The 24736-nt window shown below is 36.3% G+C and overlaps 2 protein-coding genes across 3 annotated transcripts in view; one reads left to right on the forward strand and one right to left on the reverse strand.

Moving 5' to 3' along the window:
- The first annotated feature begins 913 nt into the window (after positions 1-913).
- On the forward strand, positions 914-18030 carry GNPNAT1 (glucosamine-phosphate N-acetyltransferase 1). Of its 2 annotated transcripts, none has more exons than XM_019645518.1 (6): positions 914-1114; positions 6139-6306; positions 7860-7922; positions 14142-14269; positions 15142-15203; positions 16671-18030. In XM_019645518.1, the coding sequence occupies exons 2-6, from the start codon at positions 6153-6155 to the stop codon at positions 16816-16818; spliced, it is 555 nt and encodes a 184-aa protein (XP_019501063.1). In that variant the 5' UTR covers positions 914-1114; positions 6139-6152; the 3' UTR covers positions 16819-18030. The 2 variants fall into 2 exon arrangements, with proteins under 2 accessions (XP_019501063.1, XP_019501053.1); XM_019645508.1 differs by having other exon boundaries at positions 915-1059.
- Positions 18031-19162: 1132 nt separating this feature from the next.
- STYX (serine/threonine/tyrosine interacting protein) overlaps positions 19163-24736 on the reverse strand; it is a 28205-nt gene continuing 22631 nt past the window's right edge. The window contains exons 11-12 of the mRNA XM_019645488.1: positions 24642-24735; positions 19163-22777 (exon numbers count right to left, since the gene is read on the reverse strand). Of these exons, the coding sequence (XP_019501033.1) occupies positions 22704-22777; positions 24642-24735 (168 nt within the window). The 3' untranslated portion in view covers positions 19163-22703. The remainder of the gene's footprint in view (positions 22778-24641; position 24736) is intronic.

Raw genomic sequence — 24736 nt, forward strand, 5'->3', positions numbered from 1 at the left:
AGTTGAACTTTATGCCACAAGGCAAGAAAGGGGAGCTACGAAACTTTGGTAAATTACTTAACATCTCTGAACCTGTTTCCTAATCAGTAAAATGGGTACACGTGCTACTAGGTAAAAGTGCTTTGGTAATGGGAGCTCAGAGAAAAGGCTTTTTTTTTTTTTTTTACCTAACCCAGGATTTCTCAACCTCAGCAGTACTGACATTTCAGGGCAGGTAGTTATTTGTTGTGAAGCGCTGTCCTGTGTATTGTAAAACGTTTATGAGCATACCTGGTCTTCAGCTACCTACCTATAATCCTCTATCACCTGGAGAGATGCCAGAAACACCTCTACCGGGGACACGAGGTTGAAAATGCTCCAGACGTTGCCAGTTGTCTCCGGGGAGGCGAAATCGGTGCAGTTGAGAACCAGTGTCCTAACCCCGTGTTGATCCAAATAGGATTTGCGGGAGAAATAAATAGAACAGCCTCGAAGGAGTAGAATGCAACCTCATGGAGGATGGATTTGTGACTGAGAAAACGGGATGAGGAGCTTCAGCTGCCAGGGAGTAGGCGAAATCCTAATTAATAGATTGACTTAAAGGGGCAACAAGGGGTAAATGAAGAAGGCTAGAAGCCGAGCCTTTGGTCTCTGAGAATCTGAAGTTCAGCTAGTCACCATTAACAGCGCTTAGCTGATTCCTAAGTAGAATTATTTCCCCTGAACTAACATACCGACGCCGTAGGGAAGGCTGCAGGGAGCAACGTCAGGATTCAGTACCCCCACCGCTGAGGGGTGGAGTTCCCGGGACGTCTTCGCTCCGCCTCGCGGGCTGACTTATAGCCTCAGGCCACGCCCCTCACGCCCCTACCACGCCCCCGGGAGGCGTCCCCGCTTTCGCTCTTCTGCCCCTCCGCCCGCCTGCGTGAGGCCTTGCGTAAGCGGGCGGGGGCGGGGTGGAGGCGTTGGCGCTGCCACGTCTTGGCTGCAGCGGCGGCGACGACTGTGGTGCTGAAGGTGGAGGTGGAGGAGGTGGGGTTGGCCCTGAGGCAGGATCCGGATCCAGTACTGTGTACCCGGGTGGGTGAGAGTCTGCCGGGCCGGGAGAGGAGCGCCGACTGCGGGGTCTCTACTGGTGAGGGGGGATGGGGGCCGGGGAGTGAGAGTGAGGCCGGGCCGGGGGTCCTGGGGACTGAGGTGGGCCTGCCTTGAGATTAATCAAACAGGTGTGACTGCTGCCCCCAGGCGAGGCGAGTTAGGCCCTGGGTGGGTAGCGGACGTGTCCCGCTCGGGGAGCAGGGTTATCCTTGCCGGCTGGGTGCACGAGGTTGTAGAGCGCGCTTCCGAGCAAGTTGAGCGGACATGCGCCTGGAGCTGAGGTTAGTGATAATGGCCAATGGTCCAGCCTTGCAAGGGTGTCCCTGGCAGGGCCGGAGCCGCGACGAGGGTCGAAACTAACTCTTAGCTCACCAGGCTGTGGCGTGGGGATCGAGACTGTTGCTCACAGTCTCTGCCGCCATCGTTTTTGAATGGGCATGAACGCCCCAGGCCTTTTCCCGGCTCCTTTCCGAGGCGCACCCCAGGGCGGTCGTGAGCCACTTGAGGACACAGTCCTGCTCGGAAGATCACCTCCTGCCCTAACCATACTAGATAGGGGCTTTCACTGCGGGAAGGAGGGACATCCTTTGTCTCTTTTCCCTGGGCTTCTACCCTTCGAAACACCGAGTACTGTGATTTCTGCTGTATAGGAGATAACGATTATGTAAACCGAACTTAAATTTCGTACAAAATTGAACAGGAGATTATGGGGTTAGTTTTAAGATACCCACTCATCAACAAATCCAGGACTGGATCTCAAGAAATCAGATCAGTTCTTTTTAGGCAGGATTCGCTGACCTTTTTTAGCATAGGGGACAGTGCTACCTGCCTGACACAATGATGTAAAGATTAGTGTCGATTGAAGATGGTATTTCCAAGATGGGAGAACAGGATAGCAGCATTCTAGTCCAGTTCACTAATTTGTGTGTTAGCCTTGGGGTAAATTCCGGAAACCACCAGCGTCAGTGTCCACGTCCAGAGAGAGTAATGCGTAGATTATAAAGATCAAATAAACTACCAGGAAATACTTCTTAAAATTTTCAAGTGAAGTGTAATTGCACAATTTATTAATATGGCCAGGCCTATTGAACTCATCAGCAAATTGAGTGTTCTTTAGATTAAAATTTTAGTCAAATTATTGAAATTGTTATAAAATATATGTAGGTGAACCCTAGTCCCAATCAGCATAAGTCTCCCTTTTGCCCATTCACCAGGTACTGAAGTAATGTAGTGATGTCTTGACATATATGAATTTATATTTGGCTTTATATGATGTTTTTTAAATCTTTATATCAACTCAAAAATTTCATTTCGAGTGTCTATTACTTGTTGCTCTCATTTGCTTGCTTCTAGCAGCAGCTCCTCCCCATTTGTATTGTAGTCGGCTATAGAGGCTGGGAAAGCAAATTGTTAGAAGTGTGTCCAAAGAATAGTCAACTGAATGAAAACCTGATGTGATCCTAGTAAAAATAAATTTAGTTTATGGTTTTTGTGATAACACTTGTGGCAGTTTGCAAATCTTTTTTCTTCTGGATTTTCTGAAATGTGACCCCCATATAAGTCTTATACCATTTGTTATTCATTCACTAGGCATTTATTGAGCTAAGGTTAGGCATATATGGGCCTTGTAAATGCATACTGATTTAACAGTCAACCAGGAGCGGTTCTTGAGACATATGGGTTTACTTTTTAAAATTAATCTAAAATATTTAAAATAAGACCCCAGTGATAATGATGAAATTCAGCTTCAAACAGCTATGCAGTTATGTTTGCTGAAATTTCCTAGTTTTGCAGTACCTGGGGGCACCTTAAGATGCTAAAATATTATTTCTTTTGTAAATCAAATAAATTTACCTATTTTTTTTCTAAAATTTTTGAAAATTTGGTGTCAAATCACATCTTACTTTAGTTTTATCAGCATGTTAATCGGACACCAGCAGAATTTTACTGTATGGGGACCAAGTAAGATAAAAGAAGGTAACCTTAAGTATGGCTCTGTTTTTATAAAATAGCTCATAAAACATTTTAATATTAATTTCTGATTGCCTGATTAACAGACTCTATCCAGAATGCTTTGTTTAATGTATTTTGACTAGTTTGAAATTCATATTTTCAAAATATAGGTTCCAAGAGCTGCTTTTGATGTCTTTAACTCTTGTACAATAAAGTAGGGAATTCATTTTCACTAGTGTATCTTTAGTACTAAGTACAGTCTGCAGGCATGCAGGAATGGCTGCATAATTTGTGGTAACCCATGCAAGATGAAAATGCAGGGCTTTCTGTCAAAAAATTATTAAAAATTTCAAGACAGGGCAGCAGAGAATTAAACCAAGAGTGGGGCCCTGTGTAACCACACAGGTCTGGTGCCCATGCGGCTGGCCCTGTTGCCTGTTTTTGAATCCTAACTCTACCTAATATTGGCTGTTATATTGAGCAAGTTGCTGTGCCTGCTTCCTGGTCTGCAAAATGGGGATAATAATGATACATCTTTCATTGTATTTTTAAGAGTTAACAAATATAAAGCGCTCAGTAAATGTTAGCCAGTATCATTTATTTTTATGATCATTCATGGAATAGGACCATCTGGTTGAAAAAATGCACAGGAAAATATTAATATTTAGTGTTTAAAATTCATTAGTTAAAAGGCTTCATAATCCTAATTCTTCTTCGCTATACTTCTCCCCTCTCTCTCAGAAATTATTAACCCTATTTTGCATGTTTTCTAAGCTACATTTTATTGTAAACTCAGGCAACTTTATAGGAAAAAGGAAGCTAGTTAACTTGAAATTGTCTTAATGTTCATCTAAATTCCCTTCTGAGCTTTCTTCATGGTTGCAATTGTATGTTAAATAGCATGAACATCAAAATGTTTAAATGGTGTGTTGTCTTGAGGAACTTAAATTCTTAAAACTTTCTGGCTTTTGCATTTAATGTACACATTTTATTCTATTGATAAATATTTAGCCTGTTTGTTTGCATACCTGAAAAACAATAACACTGTTACCCATCTTTCATGTGAGAGTACACACAAAACCCTCAGGGGCCCAGTTATCAGGGACAATCACTAAAATCATGCAGTAAAATTAACTTGTAAAAAATCTGTTTCAAATGGACTGTGAGCTTGTTAAATTTGATATGAATGATTCAATCATCAAAATTTATTTCCTTCCCTTACTATTCTTAGAGCCAGGTACAGTGTTTAGAGTATAACATGATCTGAGCACTTTTTAAGGGGGGGAAAAAGAAAAAAAACCTCTCCTTATTCTACAAAATAAACTATGATTTTAAAAATTTCTTCTTTCCTATCCAACAATGCTGACTTTTAGTTAGCATTAACATAAACATAATAAACAACCTGTCATTGTTTTTGTAGCCCCTGTACCCAGCACAGTGCCTGACTCATTAATTTACAGGTGAAAAAAATTAAAAAGAATTTATCAACATGAATTTGAATTATTTGCTTACTCAAGGATATCTTTCTTGTTGAGCACTTGCAATCTGTCATGCACCGTCAGGTGCCTGTATACAGTAATCCATTTTATCCTTCCAGTAATTTCCTCTCCATTTTACAAACGAGGGAACGGATTCTCAGAGTTTACCTTAGCCATGATCACACAGCTGGCATTCAAACACCAGGTCTGATTCCAGAACTCATGCTCTGTCCATGCCTGTGTTTAAATCCTGGCTCCACTAATTTTGTGACCTTGGGCAAGTTACTTAGCATGTCTGCCTGCATTTCCTCATCTGTTAAATGCAGATAATAATCATCCCTACCCTGTAGAAGTGTTGAAGTGAGTTAGTGTGTAAGTTCTTTGAACAATGCCTGGAACATAAGTGCTGAACAATGTTAACTTCTGTTACACCACACTAGCTTCCCAGAGCCTCTGTTACGCTGCAGCATTACCTGTATAGCTGCATCGGGTTACACAGGAAGAAATTTAATCAATCTTTAAGGAAAAGTTAAGAAGAGTTGCCCTTAAGCGTACTGTGACTTATGAAATAGGGAACATCTGAAAATTACTGGGGAAACGCTTCTGTCATTAAATGGATTTAATTTTTCCTGTATTTCTTTGTTTTATGGTAGTATATTATGGATGTATATCTTTAAATTCTTTTTTCAAAGACATGCTAGAGGCAGGTATCAAATAGAATACTTTCTTTAACTGGGTATAGGATAGAAATGAAAGTTGGGGTTTGCTGTACAGTCTCCCTAATTGTTAGGAAGACCCTGTTTCTTCTAGGAACTCTTGTGTTCCACTGAAGGGCTCCCTCCTGTTTTTATGTTTTATATAATTTATTTTTCATCCCTTCTATCTTTATATCTATTATTTAGTCTCAGTTTTATTAGACCACACCAAGTAAGAACCTTCCTATTTCTGAATGTTCAAAAGAGATGAAAATATCATAATTGAACATTCTTTACTAGCATGAAAAACACTGGCTGTTCTTAAGCTGCTTAAGTGCAGCTGAGAAACTTATGTTATAGATGTTTAGAAAGCCTGTTGTGAAAACAAATCCAGCAGATGTTCTTAGTGTGAATTTATCATAGCTGAGACCAACTATTACAATGAACGCAGAGAGTAATTAATTTAAGTCAGTTTATCATAAGTTATTTTCAGTTCATGGTTCATATATAAAACCAAGTTCTATGTCCAATAAGTCTTCCTTAGTGGCAACTTAGACCAAAAATTTTATTATTTGTTTTTTAGCCTAATAATAAAATCCAACAATGAAAAAAATATAAGAGCCCATGAAAACTCAGCTATTCACAGCATTCCCATAGGTAAAAATGTTTGAAAAGACGTGCATAAAGTGGGCTTTTAAAGTTTAAAACTTTTAGTCACTTGTTTACTCTTTGATAATAATCATGCATTTTCTGTGTATCTGTAGTTGTGGCATTTAATGTTACAGATTCAGGAAGCTCAATTAAAATATCTTGCATAACTGTTAAAGAATTTTTCTAATTGCATTCATTTTTATTAAGAAATTAACTTTCTTGCCAATCATAGTAACTTTACTTCTGTTAAATAAAGTGGATTAACATTTAAAATTTTATTTTAGACCTTACTGCAAAGATGAAACCTGATGAAACTCCTATGTTTGACCCAAGTCTACTCAAAGAAGTGGACTGGAGCCAGAATACAGCTACATTTTCTCCAGCCATTTCCCCAACACATCCTGGAGAAGGTTTGGTTTTGAGGCCTCTTTGTACTGCTGACTTAAATAGAGGTGTGGACTTACTTAATTTACAAATTCTGGTTAGAATTGTAGTTAGTATTTTATTTTCTCCACAAACATGATAATGGCGATAATTTAAAAAAAAATACTGACTTTGAATTATATTTTGTATTTAATTTTTAAAGTGACTGAGACCCTCAATTTCAGTGTTTGTGTGTCATGGCTAAGACCAGATATTATTGTTAAATATTTCAAATGACTTAAGAACAGTACTGCTCCTTCCTGTAAGAAGCCAAAAGACTTCTCATAAAGGTGAAATGATCATGTATAGTGACACATAAGGAAGAATCTTCTCTAAGAAGCTGGATGGGGAATGAAGGTGGAGATAATTGGCCTTGGATAAGATGCAAAAATTTTTGTCTACCTATTAATTTTTTTTTTTTTTTTTTTTCTGAGCCATCCCGCCACCTGTTGGCAGCTCACGGCTGCTCAGCTCGGGCTGACTCGAACCGCTGTTGCTCAGAGCTCAAACTCTTGAGCGAGCTCTTAACCAACTGAGCCACTCAGCCGGCCCTTAAATTTTTTTTTTTAATTGGGGAATTGGAGGACAGGAACAGTGTTGGGGAATTGGGGAAGGGGACCAGCCAAGTTGTTGTTCTTCAATCTTAATTGTGGAGGGCGCTAGTCGCCATCTGGCTGCCCATTGGCAGCGTGTGGCCTTCAAGCTCAAGGTGCTGTGTTCAATCTTAGTTGCGGGTGGGCATAGCCCACCACTGAATAGGCAGTCTTGTTGTTAGGAGCACCTGCTCTCACCAGCTGAGCCATCCTGCACCTGTTGGCAGCTCAGCGGCAGCTCAGCTCGGGCCCAGGGTCACTGGCCCATGTGGGAATCGAACTGGTGGCCCTGTTGCTCAGAGCTCACGCTCTTAAGCTAACTCTTAACCAATTGAGCCACTCGGCTGACCCTAATTTTTTTTTTAATATCTAAATTCTCCAAAATGATTGCCTTAAGTTTTGGTAATAAAAAATCAACTTTTTACAGTTTTCTATTTGTTACAAAATCTGAAGAAAATAATTTTGGTCAAATTAATCATTGAGTTTGTAGAAATTAAGATTATCAAAGTTCTAAAATGTGCTGTTCACATTAAGATAACATTACTGAAATTAATCAGGAACCTTTAAAAATTGTAGTCTCAACAATTATATTTTGTATAGTATTATATTTGGTCATTGAGAATCTTGCATTTTTAAGTAAAATCAAAGTACATAGTTGGGAAAATTAGGCATTCCTTCCATTGAATTTAATGCAAATTACATGGAAAAATATACATGCTGGTTCTGTAAATATTAAGGTTGGCACTATTCTAAAAATATTATGTAGGCAAAAATATTAGTAAAACCTATTCTTTGTTTTATGTAATGATTATAGAAAGAATAATGGGTTTCAGTTTAATCTTTTCAAATAATAATTTTAAAATGATTCATTAGATAATTTTGAAAAAATAATTGCCCATAATCGCACCCACTTATTTCACATATTGCTTCATTTGATATATCTTTCATTTGCTCTTCTCATGACTTGAAATCTGTTTTTGCAAAACTAGGTTTTTTTAAGGTACTAAGTCAGCTGACAGAGACTGGAGTTGTCAACCCTGAACAATTTATGAGTAAGTACTACAGCGTCTTTTTCCTGAATGAAAAGAAATAAAGGGAAACATGATTTTATTTTTGTTTAGAGCTGTGTTCAATATAGAATACATGTGTTTTTGTTCAAATAGCTGGAAATTATTCAAATGATAAATTAGCTATTTTTTGTCTCTTTAAAAAAATTTTTTTTCAATTATAGTTGACATTCAATATTATATTAATTTCAGGTGTACAGATTAGTGGTTAGACATTTATATAACTTACAAAGTGATCCCTGACACCATGTATAGTTATTACAATATTATTGACTATATTCCCTAAACTGTTCTTTACATCCTCCTGGTGACTGTTTTGTAACTGCCAATTTGTACTTCTTAATCCCTCTCCTTTCTCACCCAGCTCCCCAAGTCCCCTCCCAGCTTACAACCATCTGTTTGTTCTCTGTATTTATGAGTTTGTACATTTTGCTTGTTCATTTATTTTGTTTTTTAGATTACACATATAAGTGAAATCTTACGGTATTCATCTTTCTCTGTCTGACTTATTTCACTTAGCATAATACCCTCTGGGGCTATCCATGTTATAACAAAGGTAAAATTTCATTTTTTATGTCCAAGTAATATTCCATTGTATATATGTACCACATCTTCTTTATCCCCATGTCTTTTGATGGGCTCTTGGATCTTGTTTTCTTATCCATTCAGCTACCCTGTCTTTTGACTGGAACATTTAATCTATTTACATTTAAAATAATTATTGATAGGTATGTAGTTATTACAATTTTATTATTGATATTATTTTTTCTTCTTAAAAGAAGTCCCTTTAACATTTCTTCTAATACTGGTTTGTTGGTTATTAACTGCTTTAACTTTTTCTTGTCTGGGAAGCTCTTTATCTCTCCTTTGAATCTAAACTATAGACTTGCTGGGTAGAGTAATCTTGACTGTAGGTCCTTGCTTTTCATCATTTTGAATATTTTGTGCCAGCCCCTTCTTACCTGCAAAGTTTCTGTTGAGAAATCAGCTGACAGTTGTATGGGGGCTCCCTTGTAGGTAACTAACTGCTTTTCTCTTGCTGCTTTTAAGATTCTCTGTCTTTAATCTTTGGCATTTTAATTATGACATGTCTTGGTGTTGGCCTCTTTGGGTTCATCTTGTCTGGGACTCTACACTTCCTGGGCTTGTATGTCTATTTCCTTGACCGGGATAGGGAAGTTTTCCGTCATTATTTCTTCAAATATTTTTTCAATACCCTGCTCTCTTTCTTCTCTTTCTGGTACTCCTGTGATGTGAATGTTGTTACAATTGATGTTGTTCCAGAGGCCCCTTAAACTATCCTTTTTTTTTTTTTCCACTTTTTCTTTTTGGTGTTCTGATTGGGTGTTTTCTACTACCTTGTCTTCCAAATCACTGATTCAGTCCTCTGCTTCATCTAATCTGGTATTGATTCTTCAGTTCCTGTGTTCTTCATTTCTTACAGGTTCATTATGTTTTCTATCTCCTTTTTTTTGTTTCCTCTTTGAAGTTCTCACTGAGATCATCTGTTCTTCTCCTTAGTTCATTGACCATCCTTATAACAACCAGTGTTTTTTTATTTTTTTAACATTTTTTTTTAGTTGGGGAATTGAGGGATGGGAACAGCGCTGGGGAATCGGGGGAAGGGGAACAGACAAGTTGCTGTCGTTTTTGTTTTTTAGTCTAGTTGTGGAGTCTAGTTGTGGAGGCACTGGCCCAATTTGGCACCACCACTGCGTTCTTCCCAGGCGAGGCAGATCAGTTGCTGGCTTCTGAACGGCCGCTCACTGCGGCTGCTGGCCGTTCACGCTGGCTACACACGGTAGCCCATGGCAACCCTCTGCAGCAGGGGTTGCAGCCTACGCTGTGAGGTGACTCATGGCAGCCCAGTTCCAAGTTGAGCATTTGTTCAGCATTTTAGCTGTAGAGGGCAGTGTAACTGGCCCTCATATGTGGGATCCGAACTGGGGCCCTCTGGCATCCCAAGCCAGCTCTTAACCAATGCGCCACTCAGCCAGCCCAACAACCAGTGTTTTGAATTTGCATCTGGTAGATTGCTTGCCTCCATTTTGTTTAGTTCCTTTTCTGGAGTATTTTCCTGTTCTTTCATTTGGGACATGTTTGTCTCATTTTCGCTTCTGCCTTGTTTTGTTTCTATGTATTAGGTAGATCTGCTGTGTCTCAGTCTTGGCAGAGTGGCTTTATGTAGTAGGTGTCCTGGAGGCCCAGCGGCAGTGTCCCTGGATCATCTAAGCCAGGTGCTCCATGGGTGTCCCTTTTGTGGGCTTTGTGTGCCCTCCTGCTGTAGTTGAGCTTTGATGGCAGTTGGCCTGTCAGTGGGTGGGCCTGACCTTCAGGCTGACTATTGTGACCACAGCAGACATTATGCTGTACAGGGGTGGACCCCATGGAGGGGGATTCGCTTTAGCGGGGCTCTGGTAACTGCCGAGTCCACCCTCTGGGTGTGTCATTTGTGGTGCTGAGTGGTGCTGTGGTGTTGCCTGAAGCGAACCACCAGGTTGGTTGGTTCTGGGGCCTCTTAGTACAGGCTAGGTCAGTAGCTGCCTATGCTGGGCTTGGAGAACCTGGGAGAGGCTATGCTGCGAACCGAGGCTGGTTTCCACTAGTGTTAGGCTTTGGGCTGTTTATCAAAAGGTACAGGGCACACCAAGGCCAGCTGCTGCTTGGTTGGGGACCTTTGATATATTTTTAGGAAAGCCCACAATGTGGGCCCAGGTTAGCTGTCTGCATGGATTAGCATCTGAAAGAGGTTCAGACCAGGTGGGTCATTTGGATGGAGTGGGGGTCTCTGAGAATCACCAGGGTGGGACAAGAACAGTGTTAGCCAGGTGGATGGAGACTAAGATTTGGTGCCTACCTGGGCCTGCCAGCAGTGTGGGAGGAGAGCTCAACAAGGAACAATGCAGAAAGAGCTGCCCCTCCAGCCCTCTGCTTGAAGCCAGACAATTCAGTTCCTCCTTGTAGGTGCCTGGTGCTCTTCAAGCTGCAATCCCTTCTCTGGAGCTTAAGGCAACTATTTGTGAGTCTGTACTCTGGACCTGTAAATGGACGCCTGAGTCTCCAGCAGCCCTCCATCTCACTCAGACTGAGTCCCTGCTGATTTTCACAGCCAGCTATTGTGGGAACTCCTTACTGGCACTGGTGCTCTGGGCTGGGGAGCCTTGTGTGGGGCTGGAACCTCTTGCTCCTCAGGGGGTACCTCTGTAGCCAACACACTCCTCCCAATTCTTAACCGCCACACTTGGATGTGGGACCAGCCCATTTTGCGTCTCTAACCCTCCTACCATTCTCTATGTGGCTTCTTTATATCCTTAGTTATAGGACTTCTGTTCAACTAGTCTTCAGGTAGTTCTCAAGGGTGGTGGTTCTGTAATTTAGTTGTAATTTTGATGTGGTCATGGGAAGAGATAAGCACAGCGTTTACCAACTCTGCCATCTTGACTAGAAGTCCAAATTGTCTATTTTCTTATTTAAATGTTTAACATGGCTAAACTGTTTTAGAATCCAAATGTAGTCATTACCATGTTTTGTAAAATACTACTTTTAGATAATTACTGTAGCATAGAACCTAGGTAGCAGCTCTAGAGATTGTGTTTTATTGTAGTTATTTCTTCATGTGGTTAGGTTATTCACAGAAATGTAATCACTAAATCAAAGATGTAAGAGAATATATTGTATGTATTTTGTTTGCTTATATTGAATTTTAAGATTGGCAGGTTATTTTACAGTTAAACCTCCCTACCCCTTAATATATATAAGTGAATGGAAATCAAGAATGGTCAAATGTGGGCTGGCCGAGTGGCTCAGTTGGTTAAGAGCTCGCTCAAGAGTTTGAGCTCTGAGCAACAGCAGTTCGATGCCCGAGCTGAGCTGCCAACAGGTGGCAGGATGGTTCAGCTAAAAGGAAAAAAAAAAAATGGTCAAATGACTCACCCAGGATCACAAGTATTGGGTCGTCGGGAAAGTCATGACACATTTTTGCATGGAAAAACATAGAAAAATATGTCATGACTTTCCCGATGACCCAATAGTTATTGGTAAGGAAAGAATCAGAACCTTCCTGACTCCATGCAGTGCTCTAACAGTCATTTCATATTTTCTATAATTTCTTCATTTCCTTCAATAGGTAATTTTGTTGTATTTTGTTCTCTGTCTCACCCTCCTGAGTTGAAGATCATCAATTCCTGATTCTCATTGTTTTTCTACATTGAATTTATTTCTTCCTACTCCAGACCCCTATTTAGAACGAGACTGTTAGGCTGTTTTTATTCCTGAATTCTTCTTTGCATGCGTATCAGATTAGATGAGAAACCATGTTATTTCAGCAATATAAGTACTAAAAATCAAGTTTGAAAGTACTTATTCTGTCTTTGCTCCTATTTGCTATGTAATGTGGGGAAAATTACTTGGAAATGGAGACCTATTTTTCACCTGTTTCACAAGGTGCTTTCAAAGGAAAAAAAACAATTCTATCCAGTCAGAATGGCTATCATCAATAAATCAACAAACAACAAGTGCTGGTGAGGCTGTGGAGAAAAGGGAACCCTGGTGCACTGTTGGTGGGACTGCAGATTGGTGCAGCTATTAGTGGAAATCAGTATGGAGGTGTCTCAAAAAACTGGAAATGGAACTACCATATGACCCAGCAATTCCACTCTTGGTTATCTATCCAGAGAAACCCAAGACGCTAATTCGAAAAAATATATGTACCCCTATGTTTACTGCAGCGCTATTCACAATAGCCAAGACTTGGAAACAACCGAAATGCCCATCGGTAGATGACTGGATTAAGAAACTGTGGTACATTTATACAATGGAATATTACTCAGCTGTAAAGAAGAATGAAATCGTACCATTTGCAACAATATGGATGGACCTAGAGACTATTATGTTAAGTGAAATAAGTCAGTCGGAGAAAGACAAATACCATATGATCTCACTTACATGTGGAATCTAAAAAACTGAATAAACAAGCAAAGTAAACAGAAGTGGTCTCAGAGATATAGAGGAACAACTGATGGCTGCTAGTTGGGAGAGGGTGGGGATGAGGGAGAAGGGGAAGGGATTAGACAGCATAAATACATAACTACAATATTGCCACAGGGACATGAAAGACAGTTCGAGGAATATAATTAATAATGTTGTAAATATTTTGTAGAGTGTCAGATGGTCACATGTCTTGCTAGGGAGACCGCATCATGGATTGGGTAGAGGCTTGATCATTGCACTGTACACCTGAAGCTTATGTTGTATAATATTGTATGTCAACTATAGTGAATATATATATATATATATATATATATAGTCATGGGACATGGAGTATAGTGTGGGAGTGGAGTCAAGGGAATTGTAATAGATATGTATGATATTGGGGGGAAGTGGGGTGGCGGATTGGGGGAGGGATGGTTGTCACCTCGAGGGGTAAAAAGTACAACTATTGCACTGTGTTGTACAGCTGAAACTAATTCTAAAAAACGTGTATTTCACAATAAAAAATAAAAAAAAACAAAAAAACAAAACCAATTCTAATTTCTAAAAAAGCAAGTCATGTAATCATGAAACACTTGAGATCACAAGGGGAAAACTGGAAACTACTTTTGTGAAAATATTTTGAAACCAAAGACTAAAACCTAGAGAATGGAGCCATGTTAACATTCTCTTGTTAAAATTTGCAGTTTTGCTCTATTCAGGTATCTGTTGAGTGTAAAAGTTGAAGAAATTGATTTAAAGTAACTGTTACATTTGTCACAGATTTATTTGTGTTATAATTTATTTGTATTATAAGTGCTGTTCATCTAAAATAGCTGTATTAATTACTTTGCTACGTATTTTTAAAATGTTTGAGTTATATTCCAATTTATTGATTGTTGACATTTCAACTACAGTAAAACCTTGGATTGCGAGAAATGTGGTTTGCGAGTGTTCCACAAGACGAGCAAACATTTCTAATACATTTTAACGTGGTAAACGAGTGCTGTCTTGCAGTATGAGTAGTTTGTTTCTGGAACGAATTATGCTTGCAAACCAAGGTATTACTGTACTTGGTCATTTTTATTATTTTCTTAGACACAAAGTATTATATATAAGTTACTATGGTAAAATAGATTTAAGTATTCAATAATGAAGTTAGTTAATCCTAGTATTTTTATGGTACTCAATAAAGTTTAATGTCTGCCACATAACACTGTTTTTCAATTTCCACAGAATCTTTTGAGCACATGAAGAAATCTGGGGATTATTATGTTACAGTTGTGGAAGATGTGACTTTAGGACAGATTGTTGCTACAGCAACTCTGATAATAGAACATAAATTCACCCATTCCTGTGCTAAGGTATGTGTTCACATTAATGCCTATAAGCTATAATGGACAGGTGTTTTCTAGCAAAACCTACGTTGAGTTTCCATCAGACAAATCTCTTTTCTCATTGCTTTTCATTATAAAATGAGAGCTATGTTGCCCTAAGTTATGAGGAAGAAACTGTATTAACAGTATGAATTGTTTGCTAAAAATTGTTCTGTAAGGTATTAGATTTGGTATAGTCATAGAGAAACCAAGTTAGCATCAAGAAATTTGGCAGTAATGTTTAGAATACTTAATGTTGTTTTTTTGAAAAACATTACTTTTAATATACTACACTAACACAAATTCCCATCAGTTTCCAAGTGATAAAGGGTTCAGAATACTATATTCTAAGTGTGACATTTCTTATGCCTGTAGAGCCCCTTACTCCTCATGACTCATAAGGAATAGTAAAGAAAGCCTAGGTAATCTACTGAGAATAAGATAGGAACATCTGGAATCTTTTTCGCGAGGTATGAATTTTGATAGGGTTTCTGTACTAGAAATTAATAAATTGTATCTGGATGTCTAAAATAAATTGCTATTAGGCAAGGAGTTAGGATGGTGGATATAGTACATTCATGACAAGATTACATTTTGGTGATGGGGCCTCTGAGGTTTGCTTTAAAACAAGGGGGTGGGGAGGTTCAGGATATAGACAAAACAAGATTAGACCACAAGTTGATTCATTATATTATTTCCTATATAATAATAAGTAAAAAATGCTTGCATTTTGGTTTTTGTTAAGCTCAAATTTATAAAACATTTATTTTTGTCAATGAATTTTTACCAACCATCACTTGTTGACTTAGCTAAAAACAAAACTACATGCTTAGTCCTTTAAATATTGTAAATATTTTCAGAGAGGAAGAGTAGAAGATGTTGTTGTTAGTGATGAATGCAGAGGAAAGCAGCTTGGCAAATTGTAAGTAGGCAGAAACAAGGTAACCCTGGATAAATCAGATGCTCTTTGTCTTTCAATTTACAGCTTTTTGCCAAAATACTTGTTAAACATGTCTTCCTGTTTGAAGTTCTTTTTAGGCCTCATTAATTATGAACCCATTCTCACTCTACAGCTTAGACTGAAATTAATGAAGAAATAAAAGTATTTTTATACTAGTTTTACCATAGTTTGGAAATTGGAAGTATACTATTTTACAGGCAATAATATGTTTAAGTTACTAACTTTTAGTAGTAGTATTCTCATACTAGTAGAAAACAAAGTTTTGGCCGAGTCAAGTGATTTCCCCATTTGTCATATTTAAAAACAAAGGAAATGTTCTCAGTCTCACAAGTTTTAGAAACATATACAGAAGGTGCCAAAAAAATGTATACACATTTTAAGAAAGGAAAAAACTGTATTAAAATTGTAATTATACTGATAACAAAAGATGAATACAAGTCATGTATTCATTTTTTTGGCACCCCTGTATACTAAAACAGCCTTCACGGTTTAATCCTCTATACATTTACCTAAAACTTAAAATAAATGTAAATAAGTCTCATAGGCTTATTGCCTATTTTGTAAGATGGAACTTGCTTTTTAATATTATCTCTTCTGAGTTTTAAAGAATTCACTTAATAAATATTAAGCACGTATGTGCCAGATACTGTATTAGGTGTTTGGGATACATCAGTGAACAAAACAGACCAATTTCTAGTATTCTAGTCCACTTCACTTAGTCATAACTCATAATTTTATAACTTCAACCAAGATGTTCTGTCTTCAAATTGATATGATTTTTAAGTCTATGCAAACATGAGAAAACACTTCAGGTAAATTTTTGTAGATCTTTTTTAGTTTTGTTTGTTTGGTTTTTTTTTTACCTCTAAGGCAGTTAGAATAACATACTGGATTTGGGTTCTTTAAGGATTTGTAAAGGATGTATACTTTTTTGCTTTGTTTCTCCTTCATATTAGACCAATACAGAGTTAATCTAATAGATACTGTCACAAATACTAAAGTAGCTTTAAAAAACAATAAGGAACAAAGCTATTATTTATCCATTTTATTTGGGAATGTTGACTGTTCCTAAGTAGTTTGAAAGAATTTAGAAAAAAAAATAATAACCTAGGCCATATTTTTTAAAAGGTTGACAGTCTTTAGTGTTAACAATAATCTTAAAACTTATTTTTAAAGAGGGTTAGGGTGTTTAGTATTTGCCCTATTTATTAACAGGCTGGAGATTATCAAAGTATATTTGAAACAAACTAAAATGTTTTGGGTGATTTAAATGATTATCTACTTACAGTGTGAAAGGCCATGACCTAAACCTATTTCTAATATAAATTTGAAATTTTATTTCATGTAATATTCATTCATATTGTTATTAAAATCCATTTTTATTAACAAATGCTCTATGCCCTTCCCCTCCCTTTTTTAAAATTCCAGGTTATTATCAACCCTTACTTTGCTAAGCAAGAAACTGAACTGTTATAAGATTACCCTTGAATGTCTACCACAAAATGTTGGTTTCTATAAAAAGTTTGGATATACAGTATCTGAAGAAAACTACATGTGTCAGAGGTTTTTAAAGTAAAAATCTTTTAAGAAAGACATTTGTTGAAGGAGCTAATGCAAGAAGGCTATATATCCTTCCTAGAGGTAAAATATTTTGCTGCAACCTAGTGACCTCTATAGATACTGGATTGTAAAAAAACATTGTATACAATAAATATTAATGACATTAGATTACTTTGGGTTGGTGGGACATGCTGTGAGTTTAGATTACAAACAAATATTATAAAGAGGATGATTTTTAACCAAAGGAGTATATTTTTAACTTGAATCTTTTCTTGCATTGTATTTTTCTAAAGTTGGGCTTCATTTCTTGGTAGAGTATAGGTAGTAAGGAGTTATGTATTTGCTGTCTGTACTGCTTATTTTTAAAAAAGCACACAATGAATAAGGCTGTTTCTTGTCACATTCATAAAATTATTTTTGTTTCAAAGAAACATCTAAATACCAATTAGGGATGTGTAATTTCCCATATATTAGTTGAAATCGGATAAGTTATATATATGTAATACAGTCCAACATTTGTTGATCCTACTACTGTATTGGCAAATAACCTGGTCAGCCTTTTAAAGTAGAAATGAAAACTAACTTGTAAAAATGTGACATGGTTCAAAGTGAAACAAATGTACGTACATCTAAAAGTTATACATAGTTCTAATGTAGATAAAGCACCACCTGTCTTGTATGTGAACTATAATAATTACTCATTTGTTTAAAATACGTAAGAGCAAAACAAGGTACTTTTTAATAGTGAATTAGCAAGTCCTGGCATATTATGTATTTCTAACCTGATTTCTGATTTTTTCATGGGTGTCTGAAGCCTCTATTCTGAGGAACATTTTTATGAAAAATCGATTACAAAATTGAGTGGAATATTTAAAAACGTATCATACTGTATTTGTTACATTCTTAAAATGTTGACAGAAGCTTTTCTATTTAATGTGATTATAATGGTATTCTGGTTACTATCCTGCTTTGACTATATTTATTTAATTATTTAAGTTGAAGTAGGAATTAGATACTTTATTAATAATGGTTCTATTCTAATCTTTTGCATTCCATGTTTCATTAAACCTGTTCATATGATGAATAGTCTTTTGTTAGAATCCTAATGTTGTCTGTGCTTTCCTTGAGTCTTCTATTGAACTCTACTAGGTCAAGTCATAATTAATAAAATTAGTTTTGTGTACTCTTTGTAAAATGAACTTGAAAAGTAAAGACCACCTATTTCTCATCCCTTTGACTCATACCTTCCTCAACTGGATTCCGGATTTCCCTCCATGTAGTTAAGTTAAAGTTGGCTTTCTAAAACCATAGAAACCCTTCACCAGTCGAGGGTGCATGATGATGTATGCAGGTGAATTGATGTGTCTGTAGTGAAAGCAGCAAAGCTAGTTTTGCCTTTACTGGAGTCCTACGACCTTGTTGTGACAGTAACTTTATTACATACACTCTGGTAATTAAAAACCCATGTTAAAAATAAGCCTAATAAAAGGGAAAATTAAATGCTTTATTATTTTTCTTACCACTGAACAATCAAATAAAACTACCTACAAGGTTGGTATTTATATAAATTTCTTTAAATAGTGTTCTTAGGTCTTATCTTAAATCTCCCCTACAAGAAATAATTACAGGTAAGATATAGTATATAAAAATTCTGTCATCGAGGAAAATGGTGATCTGTATTTAGCTTTAGTTAACCAGAGTATGTTTATGATTTTCTAAACTATATTGCGAGTAGACTTGAGTACAAAAAATAGTTGCATAAAACATGTGAACTATATTCACAGTTTCTTTTGAAAAGGTATAATGAAATGGCAGTTGTGATTTTTATTGTGCTCCATATATTCTGTATATTCATATTTCATTGATTCTAAGATGTGCATTTTATGATCAAGGGCTTGTCATAGTTTATTCAGCAATATTTTGCCTTTTAGTGGTATCTAAAATAATTGTGTAGTGATGGCATCTTACATTTGATGAAGAATAGTATGTAGGTAGGCTAATGGGGAAGAGGGTACTGTAAAAGCAAGAAGTATTTTTTTAATGGGCTGGAAACTTCTATGGATTACCTACCCTTTCCTTCAGGCATGAATTGAATTTCCTCACTTCCAACTCTAAACTTGATCAACTAATCCTTAACAATATACTTGAGCTGAAATTTGGGCTTTGCATGGATAACTGGCCATATTTTTGTGTGTGTGTGACCAGTGTTTTGGAAGGTGCTCTTAAGTGCTTATCAATATTCAGCGTTCACCTATCATCCTTAATCTGTGGGAGTGAAACTAGGTTACTTCTACCTAGAAGCCAATAATCTAAGTAAAGAAGTTCTGAGGCATAAGCAGTATAAATGAGCTTTTCAATCCTTTTGAGGTATAATGGCACAACAGTTTTAATACAACCACCAATCTTCACAAAATAATTTTAATACTTTGTGTCTGGGCTAGCAGCATCTTGCACTGTGACATTCCTATACATACATAAGCATTTTATCCAAGTACAAATGTTAAAAGCAGAGTAACTTAAGCAATTGTCTATACAAAGGTAAGTAGACACTGTAGGTTATTTTTCTTGAATTATTTTTGCTGCATAGTAAATTGCAATTACATGTCAGTATAATGTTACTGATCTACAGAATACACTTTGAACTGTGAGGTATGGCAGCTCCCTATAAAAGAGAGCTAACATGTAAACCTGAATATTTTGAGTGATTTTTGTTTTAGCTGCCATGGATGGGTAAGACAAAAAAAATCCAGCATTCAAAGACCCTAGAAACATATTTTTCTAACCAATAAAAAAAATAAAATCTTTTAGTAATTCTCAGCTATTTCCCAACATTTCCTTTTTGGAGCATTGTTGAATGGACAAAGATAAAGTAAATACTGAAGTGAAACTAAGTTTGTATGGAATTATGGATTAAGCCAGTTATTAAAAAAAAAAATCCGCCAGGTAACTGCTCATTTACTTTACATCAAGTTGAGATCCTGATGTGTGTGTGTGTGTGTGTGTGTGTGTGTGTGTCTCTACACACACACACGTGTGTACGGACATCCCAACTTTATAATTCAAGATTGCAGTTAAATACTTCTAATTCACTTGAATTACCATGGTAATAAGACAATTAGAAACCTTACATTTTCTTAAAAAGGACATGCTTAACATTTTCTGACATTACTGCTAAAATCAGATGAAGCACAAAATCCCCCCAATATATATTCTGCTCTAAAAGTTAAGTGGTTGAGAGTTTGTAGCAAAAGTTATCACTGTTTCACATTTTCACCATAGAGTAGATACAAATAAACAAAAGTAACTGCTGTTTAAACATCTAATAGATTAAAAAAATAATAACATAAACCAATTAACTGAAATTAGGAGGTAAGAATACTGCCATTCCAGTTTGAATATTTTCAATATTTAAGTTTCATATTTTCAAAATGGACAGTAAAGCAGCTGTCCTGTTTTGATGCAATTTCACTTTAAATTCTGTGCCCAGATTAAATATTTAATGTTTAAAATTGGGTGCTATGTCATTCATACATTCAAATATTCTAGAAAATAAATCATGATTGGTTAAATGTACTGTAATTAACGATCATAAAACATCAATGGAAAGAAAGGAATTACAGAAATGGAACCAAACAGAAGGAAGAATAGGAACAGCTACCAGAAGAACTAGTTGAACATTAGGCGGAAGAATGGATCCAAGATAAAACAAACTTGCAATGTTCTTATGTGAAATAAAGAACATGTTTTGTCCACATTACTACTGTACTTAAGATGACAGTCCCTTTTCCTAGTGTTTTGTGAGAGACAGTCTAATATATAGTGCTGGGCAGGCACTTTAGTGACAACATACAAATCATAGTGGTTAGAAAAAGTGGAGAATTACCAGCTATAAATAAATAACAATCTGTATTTTTGGCCAGACTACTAGAGAGCATATGTATACTTAAACTAATTTAAAAAATGTTAACTGCCTCATTTTAAAACCAAAATATACTATTCTTTGAAACAGTTTTTGCTGAGAGTAGTATCATAGATTATTAGATTACAAGAGAGATCTTCGCTGACTTATCCAATAGTGATCTATATACAGGAAAGCTGTGTTATCTGGCACTTTACCAGCTGGAATTTCTGAACATTCAATGCAAATCTTGACTAGACGAGCACACCAAATGACCTAATCACAACAGAATACTAGACCACAATGGGATTACCAATAAGCTCTTTTCATGGTGGTAAACGAGAAAGGCAAGGGAAATCAGAAGAGGGATCGCCCCACCTGGGTCAACAGGGATTAACAACACAGCAATTTTAATTTAGTTCTACTCTCCTGCTAGGCTGGATAAAACAAGCTTTTACTGTATTATTACATTTTAGGGAGGAAAGCCAAGCAAGTAACTTGATGTAATAGGTTACCTTGGATAGTACCTCTTGGTACCAAGGGAACATGGAAATCATTCCCATCAGTAAAGCACCTCAAAAGAGGACTGAGAAAAGGGAGACAGAATTTTGTTTGTGCTAATCTAAATCATCAACTATAAAAAGTTAAAAACACTCCTCACCTCCCTCACATCATATTTAAAATAGCAAAACTGTTTTTCTTACCACCATATATATATATATGGAGAAAGAAGGATCCATAAAGTGACTTTGCTAATACAACTTATGGGGGAAATTTGGATTAACTCAATGTAAAGAACTGACTAAAACACTAGTTTAAAGTAAACTAAAGTCCCACAAACCACTTTCCCCAATAAATTCAATCTTCAAAGAAAAGCTGCTGTCTGAGCCACAACAACCTCACAGAATCATTAAGACAACAAAAAATGGAGTAAATATTTCCAAATAATTTACTGAGGTTTCTTCAAGCCTCAGGCTTTCAGTTTAAACTAATTTATAGTTTAAAAAAAATTACAGAAAAGTGTTAAAAACTTTTCATTCTACATACTAATTTATATAGGTCATGAGGATTTAGTTTTATTATTTTTAACGATGCAAGGCACTTTTTAGGGCGTCATTTAGAAAAAAAAATAGTGCTACAATGGTTTATTCTATTTAAAACCATTTTGAACAAAGGAAAAAAACGGGCTAAGCAACTCTAAAAAGAACACACAACATTTGGCTTTCAAGAAATGCAAAAAGGAAAGTCACTTGAAAATCTAAAACACTCCTTGTTTTTTGAGCATCTGGTATATATAAAGCAAAACATCGTTTGTTCATTCAACTTTTTTTCTATAGACTAAACAAATTAGGAAGGTAATAGGAAAGGAAGCAATACTTGGATGGTGTTAAAGTAAGGATAAGTTGGCTGTCATGATTTAAAGATTAGTAATAAGAGATTGAGAGGTTTTGAAGAACGGTAATTAAGCTACTTAATTATACTAAAAAAGAAATGTGGCAGATTCCTGCATTTTTTTTAATGTTTCTGTAAGAGGCTCCATCATAAAATCGAACTGCAAAATTATTTAATGTAATCTATAGAACACAATGAATTTTTAGCAAACTTTAGGAAATTCTTTTGTTATAAATTACCCAGATTTTATAAACAAATCCCCCTAACTTGCATTTTGTTTAAAGTAATAACTTTATATCATACAAATAAATTTCAAGTATGAAAAGTGCATTATTGCAATAATACCTCTTTGCAAGTCCAAAATTCTTGGTTTATAATAAAACTGTAAAGTGTTTAAAAAAAAAAAAAAAAGTAAAACCATGAGTGCCATCTATTGTGGAAGTCCAACATCTTCTTAAAATGTTGCTCAACAAGTTGTAGAGAAACATGTCTGGAAGCAACATAAAATTGAATAGAAACTACTTGTGTTTTTACCATTTTACGTTATTATTGTCTCTAGTATTTTCTCCTTCCCAAATAGAATTCACATCCTCTATAATGTTGCTGTTGAGTCAGCCATTCTGTGCAGTCGCCACTTGCATGCTTCCAAAATCATCATCTTCTTCATGTGTTCTCTTCAAACTGCCTAAAATTTATTGCATGAACATAACATATAATGGGAACTTAAATAAATTCACTTGTTTAGTGTTACAGCTAGTAAAAGTTTCATTTTTAATGCAGTGTTACCATGTATATGCACTATGAAAATTCCATGACTAGATGTTTAGCAAACTGTAGTAAATTGTTTTCTTATGAATTACCCAAATAACGCAGATTATCCCTCCATAAAGAGATAATGGGAGGAAAATTTTAGGGAACAATTAAACTTGTAAAGCGGTGCTGTGTTATCTGGCTAACGATGGCATGGCCTTAAATTTATGCCCTAAAGGTTGTGCTAAAACACAGTAATAATGTTAATTCAGAAGACAGATTCCAACAGGAAACTAAAGTGTCACTGTAAAATTAATCAAATAAGGACAGAAATATAATATTAAGGCACTGGAATAAAAAAGAAAATACGGTATGTCAGTCATGAGGGCTAAATACAGCTGCTGAACTGAGTTTCAGATGAGGTACTGCAGTTGCATTCTACTAAGGAAGGTAAGAGACAAATAACCAATGCAAGGCAGAAAGTGAGGAGATACAAAGCTCTATAGAAGTTCCAAATGACGGGCTCAACCTTTTCTTGAGATGACACCTGAACTAAATTTATAAGAATAGCTGAATGCAATGCTTTCTATGTGGAGAAAAGAAGACACACACAGGAAACCATCAGTTCAGTTTTCTGGAGTGCATATATAAAGAGGAACAGTGAAAGATACAAATAAGCTCAGAAGGGTCTTTAATTACTACCTGTTTTCTTCTATAGGAATTAAGCCAGTGGAGGTTTTTGTATAGGAAAAATAATCACAATTAAAACTATCTTTAATGAAAATAAGTCTGGCCATAATGTACAGAACAAACCAACTAACAAGAGTTTGGATAGGAGGCCAATCTGGGCCTGAAGTAGATTGAGATTAGGGTACTATAAAAGAGGGAATGAATTTTAAAGGTACCGAGGAAACAGATCCTCGCGGAATTGGGAATGACTAGATGGAGGTAGCTAAGGAAAAGAAAAGAGCCAATGACAACTGGGAAGTTGTTCCTGAGGGCTGGATATATATAGCATTATCACTACAGGCAGTGCAATGTAGTGAAGAGTGCTGGACTTGTGGACCAGATCACCAGTGCTCAATTTCTAGGTCCAACACTAAGGTATGTATGTAACCTGCTCTTCCGCTCTCATGAGACAGATCGAAATGAACTTTGGGAGAGAAAAACCATAAATAAGTAAACTCCATGAGTGTTCTAGTAGAGTAAAAAGAAAAAAAAAAAAGGGTAACAAGTTCTTAGAGAAGGAAGGTAAAAGTTAAAAGATTTTGAGAGTGTGCTCAAATCATTAACTTTGAAAAATGGGAAAGAGGAGCTCTCTGAAATAGGGAAGGAAGAGAGTAGGACTGAAATATTGATGGCAGGAGAAAACTGAGGTAGTGGACATTAATCACTCTATGTAACTTGAAATGCTGTCATTTATTAACCACGTTTATTTTTAATTAGATCATCTAAGTGTATTTAGGGCCGCCATCTCCAGATTCCTCTTATTATTCTAAGTTGTAACACAGTTATACTACTTAAGACTTAAAACTAAACCAAGCAGAAATCTGATCTTACAACCAGCATATTCTGATTAACTTTTACTAGGCAGTGTTATGCACAAAGCAGATAATACATATTTATTCATTATAAAATTAAAATTTTAAATTATTTTCTTTAATTCAATAGTTTACTCATAGTTTTCTGAACAACTTAAATTATTTAGTGTAATTTGTAACAAGCAAAACATGCTGCTGCTTCTACCTTTTATACCATCATCTTTCTCCCCAACTTTCTCAAAAATGAAAAATCCTTACCTGTGGTACCAGAATGAACAGATAATGACCTTTCTATCTGGAGTGGTGACATCATCTGTATTGTTAATTTTGCTAGGTAGATGGCTTCATATTCC

This window comes from Hipposideros armiger, unplaced genomic scaffold, assembly GCF_001890085.2.
Source record: "Hipposideros armiger isolate ML-2016 unplaced genomic scaffold, ASM189008v1 scaffold_5, whole genome shotgun sequence".
Classification (NCBI taxonomy): Eukaryota; Metazoa; Chordata; class Mammalia; order Chiroptera; family Hipposideridae; genus Hipposideros; species Hipposideros armiger.